Source organism: Lonchura striata, chromosome 7 (genome assembly GCF_050655825.1).
Source record: "Lonchura striata isolate lonStrDom1 chromosome 7, ASM5065582v1, whole genome shotgun sequence".
NCBI lineage: Eukaryota > Metazoa > Chordata > Aves > Passeriformes > Estrildidae > Lonchura > Lonchura striata.
This window is the reverse complement of record NC_140709.1, coordinates 19,308,749-19,320,754: the sequence shown is the minus strand read 5'-3', so window position 1 is coordinate 19,320,754 and position 12,006 is coordinate 19,308,749. Positions and strand designations below refer to the sequence as shown.

At 37.9% G+C, this 12,006-nt stretch overlaps 1 protein-coding gene across 2 annotated transcripts in view; it reads right to left on the bottom strand.

The window, feature by feature from the left end:
• CERS6 (ceramide synthase 6) overlaps positions 1 to 12,006 on the bottom strand; it is a 99,687-nt gene that overhangs the window by 61,791 nt on the left and 25,890 nt on the right. For both annotated transcript variants that reach the window (XM_021534753.3, XM_085584389.1), the window contains exons 2-3: positions 4,736 to 4,841; positions 2,384 to 2,514 (exon numbers count right to left, since the gene is read on the bottom strand). In XM_021534753.3, coding sequence (XP_021390428.2) covers positions 2,384 to 2,514; positions 4,736 to 4,841 — 237 coding nt within the window. The remainder of the gene's footprint in view (positions 1 to 2,383; positions 2,515 to 4,735; positions 4,842 to 12,006) is intronic.

The window sequence follows — 12,006 nt, the reverse complement described above, 5'->3', positions numbered from 1 at the left end:
ATCTGCCTATAGCCTGAATATCTGACAAAGACTGGCAGCAAAGCAATTATTCCATTTATTCCAATTATTCCAACAAAATCAACAAAAAATTACCCCCACAAAACAAAAACAAACAAAACCCAACGAACAAACATACAAACAACAAAATATGACAAAACAAACAAAAAAACCCACAAAACAAAACAACAAAAACCACACAAAACCAAACAAATAAAACCACCACCTAACATCCCCTCCCCCCTCAAGAAGCAGTGAGCAGTGTAGGTTTTGGGGTTTCTCTACACTCTACTTATGTCCAGAATTGTAATTGATTGAAAATAAGAGAAGGGTTAGAGAAAGTGAGAAATCTGTGACAATAAGAACCTAGTAATGAAGTTACTGGCATAGTGTGGGGCTGGATCTTTGGCATCATTCATCTCAGGCAAATGTGCTTATCACTAAATTTCACTCTCAGCTTTTGTCACATTGAAGCTACTCTACCTTAGATAGTGCCCACGCTATTCATTTCCAAGAAAGATAAGGCAGTCAAAAATGGCCTACGGCCCTTCTGGCACAGCTCCTCTTCCTTTTCATCATGGAAAAGCCACTCTGGGCCCAAGGAACACTATGTCTAGCAATAAATTGAATCTTCTTCATGTGAAAAGAATTGGAGTTCTTTTTAAGCAGATCCACATTTGGTGTGGGTTCTTCTGGTTTTCCTCCCAAGCCATGGTCAGTGCTGTTCCCAGCAAAACTGGAGTCTTCTCTGGAGGGACAACAGCAGCTCAGCAGTACAAAGGTGTAGGCGGAGATCACTGTCATTTTGCTTGCTCTGTTCTTGCTTGTTACATAAGGGCATACTTCATTCTGTCGAAACTCTCCACTGGCACCTGAATTACTGAAGACTTGAGTGCTCCCCTTCCCACGACTGTTGTGGGAACACATACTTGAGGTAGCTCAAAGCTTCAAAGCACTTGTCACACACAGTCACTACATGTGAAAAGCCACCCCATTAACTCAATAGCTATGAAAAGGCTATGGACCTCATACCAAAGGATTTCTTTGGTCAAAACTTTCTGAAGTACCTCACTCAGTGCTCTGGTGGACAGATTAAACTAAACCCATACTGAAGGGACAGAAGGGTAACCCTGGGTTCCCAGGAGTAGCCTAACTATACGCCAACAACTTTGTCCAAGATGTGTCAGGTCAGCTGGTGGGACATCACTGAAAATGCTCCCAGGGGAAGGCACACAGAATTGGTTGGATAACAATACATTCCCACATCTCTACTACATGTAGAAATGGAGAGGCAGCTCCCACTGCACGTCTTGCAAACTATGAACAGATAGAACCTCAAGTATCGACCTATTATTTATGCCATCTTGCTTCTTTTTAGACAAGTTTTATCATTACTATTAAATACACATATTGCAGAAATGCCAATGGCTCCCTCTAAACAAAGCTGGCACTATATTCTGTCAGCACTTCACTACAGCTTGACCTTACCTTCCAGTCTGCATTCATAGCTGTCATTTGCATCCTCTTTTGATAATGTATGTCACAAGGGAGTAAATTCAGCACCCATTACTATCCTATCCATGCCAGTATTTCATGGTATGCTTAAATTTTTCTACCTGTAGAGTCACCCAAATGCCCTGGCACCAGCACAAGAGAGTGAGATCTTTGAGCTGAGTTACAGAGGATGCAAAACATGCCACCCAAACATGCTATCTCTAAGGCTAATAAAGCAATAAAGTTTCCCAAAGCTCTACAGCCAAGTTAACAACTACAACCTTTGCAGAAAAAAAGGTTGTTCTTCACTGATCTCAAAAATTAGTAACTCTAAGGCCAGCAGCTGCTGGCAACCAAATGACCAAGTCTGTTCATAATCTCATCAGGCCTTGATTTATTAAACATTAAGGAAGGAGGATTTTAGCTGTAAATACCAAAGACGGGATTTAAGCATTCTGACACTTAAGTTCTTCTGTTTAATAAAGGGCAATAATCTTTAGACAATGTATCTTTTTTCTTCTTTTTATTTAACAACCCAACTGCCTTTCATCTTTACTCCTCCATCTCAGATGTCCATCAGGTCGTACGGCTAAAGGTTATTGCAGTAAGGACAGCACACTAACACCAGGTAACTTGTCTTAAAGGATCAGGCTGGTGCCCTGATAGCATAGAATCACAACAATATAATTTCTGAAAGCTTCTGACCACTGAAAATACCCAAAAAGTACAATCTGACTCCTTCAGGAGAATGAAGATTATTTTTCTCATTAGTTATATTCTACCAATTTGTATAATTTTCTAATTGTCTGCAAAAGTACCTGTGAAAAACAAAGAGATAAACTGATGAGAACACAAGCTCAACAAGACTCAAGAAGAGAACATGCATCCTTACATGCTCTCACAGAACTTCCTAAGGGTGCTGGGTTTTTCCTGGTTGCGTCTTTGTCGAAACCAACGTTGAATGCTGCGCACATCCCAGTCCAGCTGCTTGGAGAGGCCTTCCAACCTCTTCTCATCTGGATGCTACAAAACAGAGAAGCACAAAAATTACTTTCCAGCTCAACTGCATTAACATTTTATATTCAGAACCAGTGTAATTGACTCTTGCCTTCTTACCAAGGCTGTCTGTCAAACACATGGATACACAGAAATCTCTACTGGCAGATTCCCATCAGAATACAATTACACTGACAATTATTAATCTAGGACAGATGTTGTAGTATGACATGCAGGTCCTTTACTGATAAAAAACTTTAAAGGGACAACAGGATTGAAACTTGACTGAAACTTGGAAGTAACATTTAGCAGCCAAAAAATGCCATGCATTTCTGGAGCAGTGGCTCTTACAAACACCTCACTGCCTGCCACACACTAATACTTGTTCCACTCTCCTACATTAGGATCTTTGCCCTATCGACTTTTGCACTGGGGAAGACAGATTAACTGTCACAGAAAGAAGATAAACCCCATGTTTCTTCACAATAATGTTAAAAAAATGAGGTTGTTAAAGTGACACCATCAAAAGGAAGATCACCTTGACAAGAGGGAGACAGAATTGTTTTCCGTAAAACTAAATATACACAAATATTCTCCAAAGCAGAAAATGTAGAAGTCTCATACCATTACTGTGGCTGCAAACCAGAATAGAGATAAGGCAAAAGAAAATGGACCTGTCCTTAATTTGAAGAGCAGTACAGGACAAACAATCATACAGTAATTCTACATGTACAGTGAAGCATATGTACTACTTATAACTTCTCCTGATCACATAGTATTTTAAATAAACAGAAAAATGGACAATCTGTTTTCTGGAACTTTAGCTTTATTTCTGCAAACCAGTTACATCTATTGAATGAAGTACAAGAGCTCTAACAACAAAGAGCTTTAAATTTTTAATTGTTGCAGGACACAAACCAGCAAAATTTCTGTTAGGCTGAAGTTTTGCCTATCAGCCTCCAAGAAAACACAGGAAAGAGAGGGAAATGAAAGGATGAGACAAGAGAAGGTTGAAGTATTTGCCATCCATCTTAATAAAGTTTTTTAGTCAACCAAAATATCTACTAGTTTTTCAATGGAAGGTTAAAAAAAGCAATTTCTGTAACCTTAGAAAAATGAAATGTTTGATGGAGTTCTTAAGAGTTTGACTAGAGTAAACTGCTGAATTCACAGAATTACCCTATAGGATTCAAAAAAGGCAGGTAGCTAAACTGGACAGTTTCTCTGAGAGCAGCTACCAGATTCTTGCAGGAAAGCAGATAATTCCATTTGGAGCTCTTCACACTCACAGGTATTTCACATCCTGTGTCAGACTACCAGATTTTATGAGGCTATATTAAAACCAAACAAACAACCAACCTCACAAAAAACCAAAACCTAACCATTCTTCATTCAGCTGAGTCTGTGTGAGAGTGTATTCTACAGCTTTCAGAAACAAAGCACATGCAATTCCATCCCTGAAAATGGGACAAAAGTCACAGGAAGTGCCATGGTGTTCTTTGGATAGTGTAGGACACACAAGCAAGACAGATCCACAGCATATTTCACTGCCAGTGACACTGAACCCAGTTTTGCCCTTTATGACTTTAATGCTCTGAAGTTTACACTGGTGCCCAGTTGCAGTCTGGAGCCAAGGTGGGAATAGAAAGCTGCTGCAGAAAAATTTAGGATGCTTGAAAAGCATAGACAAAACAACAAACAGGTTAAGGTGATATGTCATAGGATGAGACATGTAGAGACAGATATATAAGTTGTTGGGAAAAATCTTGTACAAAAAAAGACATACAAGCTGTAAATAAAGTATTATTCAGACAGTTTCTCCCACTTCTCTATGTCGTTCTCCTTTAGCTGGGACACCAGAAACACAGGCCTTTCCCTAGAAAGTAGCTTTGCAGCTTCATGAAAAACAGTATCAATATAACTGGCTTACAATAAGCTCTTCTTTTTCTAAAAACCCCAACAATTTTGCAAAAATTGATACAAAATAGGTAAGAAGCAAAAAAAAAGTAGATAGCCATATGGCATCTACAAAGAGTTTCTGTGACAATTTTTTTTAAATTGAAAACTTACAGGAGACATCACAAAGGGTTATACAACCGCTCAAGCTGGCATATTAAAGACATCCCCAATATTTGAATTTCTGATTTGAGATTAAAAAATGCAGCACTGTTAGGTTTGCTTTGTTCATATGTAATTTAGAGTGCCACATCCCACTTCACAGGGTAAATATTTTAGTCAGACACACTACCTTTGTAATAGCTGTGAAAACCTTCTCCAAGATAGCATTAGGTTGAGCTTTCTGTGGTCCATTGGCTTGGACTTTAAGGCCTAAGGCACATGGTTTAGCAATGAACCTGTGAGAAACAGAAAAATGAGAGAAGAAAATAGGTGAAATCCTACAGTTATTCATTACTGTTATCAATCATGGCACGTGGTAAATGGGCAAACATTGTAATCCTGCCAACAAAAACAATACTTAGTTTTACAGCTAAAAAGGAAACTCATATAGGCAATTACATCACAAAGTAAGGAACATCACTTTGAAGGATGAAAGGAACTCCACAGAACACATGAAACAGAGGATTTTCTTTCATGTTGTGAAAAAAGAGATTAGAACAAAAGCATGAGAGGAATGCCTCCTAGAGAAGCACCAACTAAAGAAAAGAGCAGGGCAGCTTGAGGAGCATATAATATTATCCTCCAAACACAGCCTTTTTAAAAATCAGTTTCCAAAGTACCTACTGCCTTTGGACTCCTCTGGCACAACAGAATTTCAGAATCCTGAAAGGCGGTAAACACTCAAGCTGCCCAGTCAATACAATCTTCTAAAAGCTTAAAATTTACATAGTACAGAGACACAAAAAATGATCTTCTGCTAAAGTATGAGGCTGTCCAAAATCCTCACACCATTCTGTAAGTTCTCTGAGACCTTTTAGAGTTGAATTGGATAGTTTACATTACAGATAGTCAAAGACCACAACTCTACTCATGAAAAATTAAATTATTTGTAACTATGAGTCTCAATCTGGACCTCCCATGAAAGCTAAAAACACTGTATAGGGATCACATTCATATCTGAACACTATGAACTTCTGCCATCTTTGAACTATATAACTCATGATTTCACTTAAACAGCTTTTGTTTCCCAAAACTTTATTAGCCAACATGGACCAAAACAACACTTGGTACTTAAGTAGTTCCATATTTATCCAGCTGAATGACCACAAGCTATAAAAAATCCTGGAATTCTTACCCACAGACCAGCCCCATTTTAAGCCCTCTTATGAGCTACAACTGCTGTTTCTGCCATGTTTAAGACAGCACCCTGATTAAAGGGAATTATGTCCTGATCAATGTGATAGTGGTTACAGCATAGCATTTGATAAACAAAGATGGTTGATGCCAGACCACCCTGTTTTCCTGGAGAAAAATTCTTAATATATTGACACAATTCTATTGAAAGGCAATTCTATAGCCTGAAATAATGTTAATGACTGAGAGTGAGAGACAAATATTCAAAAATACATGCAATATATCAGTGATCTTACTATTTGCTCCTAGCATGTTACAGAAGAAAAAAACCCTTATACTCTGTAAAACTTTGGTGGCAATCCAAATGGGTTGCAGATTGCAGCCATTGTGCTCTCTATAGCACCAACCAAATTAAAGGCATTGCATCAGGTGTAAATTCCCTGCTTTAGAGTTCAGAGCTTGGATGAATCCAGTTTCACTACTAAACTCAAGAAGATAATCCAGTCTTCTGTTCATGAAAGAGAAGCAAGTAAGCTCTGCACACATTAAATATAAATACAGTTTAATCAAGCCACATTGGAGACTTGTATGCTAGTTAAAGTAAAAGCTGACAAAAGAAGTGAGAATTGTATTCTCAAGTTCAATACAGACATAACCAAACCATACAGAGCTGGTAGCTGATAATAAAAAATATAGCTGAAGAAGCCAATGCAATCAGAATTCAGAAGTTTACTTCACTAAGGAATTCTAAAACACTTCATTATGTAACAACATGGCTCAGAATATTAGCATCTATGCCCTTGTATCAAAAAGCTGAAAAGCAGCCCAAAATTCAAGTCTTCATTATTACAGACAATTTAAAGACCATAAAAACAATTTACTGAAGAGTAAGCCATAGAGCCAGACAACAGTCAATCCTAAAAGACAATAAAGGCAATGTCAATCAGTGTTAAAGGTAATTTTACAAAGCCATAAAAAGAAACACTTAAACTTAGAGGGGCAGGGGAATGCTGTAGGCAGAGTAAAAACACACAAAATAAACAGAACACAACTGCAGCAGCTTTATGCATTCACAGAGGAAACCAAGCTCAGCCTCCACCACCACCACCAAGATCAAGAAAAAGTCATTAAATAAACACAAAAATCAAAATAAAAATGGTTTCAGATGGATTTTCTGTGCATTTAGTAAGTCAGCCTCCTCTGAAATAAGACATTATTTGGGAGTTTGCTGTTTATTTGGAGGGTATGGGGGGCTTTTCTTTGGCTGGCTTGGGGGGAGGATTTTGTTTGTTTACTTGGGGATTTTGCTATTGTTTTGTTTGTTTGTTGTTCTTTTAATAAAATACATAATGGGACTTCCGTTTTGTTTTTCTCCTTCTGAGTGAAGGAATGTGATGGCCATGATATAACTCCAATAGAAAGGCAGTTCCCTAAACATGCTGATATATAAGAAAAAGTTAGATAAAAAGTCCCAGATAGAAAAAAATTCAAAAAGACGTAATTCCAACACATCTCATGCTGAGTTGATCTTCATTTAAATCTAAGCCAACCAGCTGGGTTTGCTTAAATTACATTCTTAAAATTACATGTGATGTTAATGAATAGCCTAGGTAAATCCAGGACAAAGCACAGACCCAGTGGAGTTATATTTATATTAAAATTGTAATATAAAATTAAAATTTATATTAAAATTGTAATATAGATGTTATACCCATTACCTAAAAGAAAACAGATTTTCTAAACACAAATATGAGCTTTTTTGCCTTTGTTGCCTATGTTTTTCACATGCGTGGGAGGAATGGGCACGTGACTTAAAGCAGAGCTTGTCCACAGTACACAGCTGCAAGACACAGGGTTATCTTGGCCAGCTATGTCAGTGATGAAGAGACAGGGAAAGGTACAAAAAACCCACAAAGGGCCCACTAGGACACTCAAGAGAAAGCAGTTTTAACTGAAACATTTTATACACCTGCAATACTGAGCAGGTTTGACCATTAATTCAAGTATTCATAAGCCAAGCTTTGTGCATGTGACTACTTTTGGCAGAACTTGTAAAATGTGAGAATTATTTTTCATAGAAAATCTTAACCAAATAAAGATATACTTTGGAGTATAAACTTGTTTTTCAGGGCTACAGTAGTAGAGTTCGAAGTTGTTTAAAGTAGAGTTAATTTAATAGGGTACCAAACTTCACAGGTGTCATAAAAAGCATCATTAACATGATACTCTTCCGTAATAATTTAAATTGATTCATAAGTAAAAAAACAGAATTAATGTTTGATACATGTACAAGCTATGAGTGTTTCGCCAAATGCCGTACTTCTTAAAAGCATGGTTCATTTTTTTCCATTTCTGCTTACACTGTGGTATTCAATTCCCTAAACAGTCTTGGTGAAACCCATGGGACTATTTATTACATAAGGTACTGCAATTAAGAGGGAGCAACTATTGTGGAAGAGTAAGGAGAATGGAATTGAGTATATTGCCAGCTTTTCTCTTTAAAACATGGAAATCTGAACAAACACCACACTAATATCTCTTTTTCAATGGATTTCAGTACAGCTGAATTGAAAGGTGGTATTCAATTACACAGAAATTAAAGGACAAACACATTCTGCTGAATATAGCCCCATCTATTCTGGATGTAGAAAGCAAAGACTAACACAAACAAGGGAATTAAAATCAGAATTAAATAATCTTTTTAAAGGCAGCTTCCTCATTCACAGACAGAAGCCACATTTAAAAACCAACGCAGGCCAAGGCAAGAAGTCCCCAGTGAGGCAGCTCAGAGGGTTCCTGCAGAGCCCTGAGCCCCTGCAGCCCACCCAGAGCACCCGAACCCCCCGGAGGCCCTGCCCGCCTGCCCTGCCCAATTCACTTCTTTACAAAGCAAGGCCTCCTAGCCCACCCAAACTTAGGAGATGAGTGTTTCTTTAGAAAGCAGTCAAAAACCCTTTGCAAAATGATCCCCACCTTCTCCAGGGTATAAAAAGAGACACCATCTTCACCACAAGGTTTAATCAAGTACCATTTTGTTTCCCCAAGAAGGCACAATTACTTCATGAGGGAGACAACGACCACACCTGACCACCAATGCTGGAGAAAACAAAACCCCAAACCTGCCAGAATTATTTCAAAATGTTACCTCTCACAATCCTTGGAGGATGATGTGAATTTGCAATTGCAAAGTCTGTGTTAAATACGTAGGATTTTTAAAGTATCACATGAAGGATGAGAAGAAAAGCAGAATTATTTTTTTACAATAAATCAAACAACACTACTTGTAACATGTCATTTTTGCCCTGAATCTGGCCAGATCCAGAACTCTTCAGTCATCTGGGGCACTGGGAATGTGCCTGTAGGGCCCTCTGACAGGCGGTGAATGCAGTGTTTTCACACCAGCAGGTCATCTGCCATTTCCGAGCTGACCTTTAGCAAATTCATGTCTGACAGCTTCTCAGCAGCTCTGCAGATATTTAAACCACCACAGAGCCCACAAGCAGGTAAAAGGGATTACAGGTTCAGGACTTTTTAAACAGCCTTAAAGGTCTGCAGAAATTAACAAGGCATTCTAAAGAGGGCAAAAAAACCCAGAAAAGCCAATCAAACAAACAAATATTAAGCTAACAGGGCTAACGAATATTAGATTCATGTAACTCACACTCTTTTTAATGTATGGAAAGAAAATAATGGCTTCTTCTAAACCATCAATTTAAGAAACACTAGTCTAAAAATAATTGACAGTGTTAGGTAAGTGATAAATGTTAACCAATTAATTTTGCAAAAGGATAAGATTACCCATTCAACAGAATATCAAAATAAGAGTGGTTGATACAGAGGAAAAAGGGTGTTTTATACTTCTGCACTTAAAACTGGCATGTCTAAAATAAATCATCATCAGAGGGAAGGATCTGCAAGAGTCTTACCAGGTCTCAAACCCAGCAATAAATAACTGGCAAAGTTTAGATTGTTGTGGGGGGTTTTTTGGTTTTTTTTTGTTTGTTTGTTTGTTTGTTTTTAGGTATGCATCATTCCACACATTAGTAAACCTTTTTTTTCCTTGCAGTATTTGAAGCATACAAAGTTTCTTCCCTCACTTAAGTAACTTCATTTTGTGGGCAACTTCAATACAGAAGCCCACTCAGAAATTTTCATTAGTGCAAGTGAGAAAAGCTAAGCCAGTGTATATTTCACACTTTCCTAAAATACTTTGGTTAATCACAGCTTAAATCAGTCACTTTTGTCATTCATTTTTATCAAAAGTAGGTCACATTATAGACCAAGAGACATGACTAATGGCCTGTTATTACACACCATCCATCCCCTAAGTAACAATCTATTTTCTGGGAAGATACCTCAGCATGGCATAAAGGATCTGCACAAAATCACCCTGGAGAACACTCCTACATGACCTCTGCTAACAGATGAAAAATATCATGAAGACAGGCAGGACCTTAGCTACGAAGGCCCCATGTACCCTGAGAATATGCAGGGGAGTTTTAGCCTTTCATGTCCACAAAATCATTTGAGTTAATACTTAACAATGCACAGTGAGAGTTGAGTCTCCTCTTCCTGTGCTGAGGATGCATTTATGTACAGTAATTGGAAACAACAGTGGTGAATGTTAAGGTGTGCAGCACATCTCTGGGTCATCCCAAGCACAACTAGAGGATCTCCAGAGGTCCCTTCCCACCACAACCATTCTGTGGTACCAACTCTAGTTAAGTGGTAGGTTCTGATTATGTACATTCAGTATCTCTGTGAAACAGGTAAAGACCCTCAGACACCGGCATAGTTCAAATTATGCTTGCATAAAAGGCTGCTCATGTCACTAACACCAGCCAGCTGTAAGCTCACAAAAAAAAAAAAAAAACAACAAAAAACAACAAGCAAACTATTCCTTGCCAATAAAATATGTCCATAAAAAAAATCTCAGTTTCCTATCAGTATATTTAAAATTATCAGGGAAGGCAGTTAAACCAGCAAAAATTCCTTTCTGTGCTAAAGATGTACACAGATCTGTTTTGCGGAGTCTGGCTCCTTTTTTGAAAGAGTGATGCAGAGTAAATTTCCCCAGCTCATCTACTTTATGCTCACTAAACACAGATTATTCCAGGGATTTATGATTACAATTGTCTAACTTGTTGAACATGGCTTGCTGGTTTTAAACAGAAACAATCTAAATTTGCTCAAAGGATGAGTAAAAGCAGAAGAGGCTTGTTTCTGAGCAGACGCTCAACTGATTTACTGCCATAACACTCAAAATAATTACTGATTTTTTTATTTTGGTATAGCTGAACTACTTAACTCAGAAGTTACTTGTGTAAGAAATAATTACAATAAAACAAACAAAATCCCCCCACAAAACCCAGAAAAATCTTAATAGTTCTAGAACAAAATCAGTACATAAACAGGATTGTCACTTCAGTATGCCTATCCCAGCAGCAGTTTTTTGGCTTTATGTTTCACAACAACTTGTGTTATAGAAGATCCAATAGGATACAATGTCTGAAGCACAGGCAGGGGTCTTAATGGAGGTAATCTCATCCAAAATCTACATACACAGGAAAGTTAACTTCACTGAATTTTTTTGGATGTGCTGAGAAATGGGTCAGAATTCCCACAATGAAACCTTTTCAAAGGAAAGAACCTGTCTGCCCAAGCTAACAGCCAAGCACACAACTTTGTATGTCAGCAAGAGCATTCTCCCACAGAGCATCCTAAGCAGCATCTAAGGGCAGTGCAAAGGAGAGCACAGAGCCAACCCTTCCAGGGGGACCTATTCCAAACCCTGCTGCAATGACTACAGCAATGCACACATATGCACCTGCTTTTCATCTGAGATATTAAATGCTTCTCCTCCTCTCTTCTCTCCTCTCATTAGCTGTTATTCCCACATTAGCATTGTTATCCCATACCTCACATTAAATTATACAAAATAAAAACTATATGGTGCAATCCACACATGTTTCCAAAAAATAAAACCTAAGGTAAAAGGTAGCTGTGTGAAAAAACAGATTTGGTATCTGTATTTCAGCCTTCAGACTTACTGGTTAGAACAAAGAAAAACCACATAATTTTAAGTAAAAAAACCAAATTATCCTTATCACTCAACAGCATTATTATGAAATGCTTTGTCCTAACAGAGTTACTCTTAAGAAACACAACTGATATGACTGACACATACCTTTTTTTCAATCACTGTAAAACTGTTTCATCTTTGCAGTGGATTTCTCACATTTATATTTTCCTGCCTTTTTGACTGAA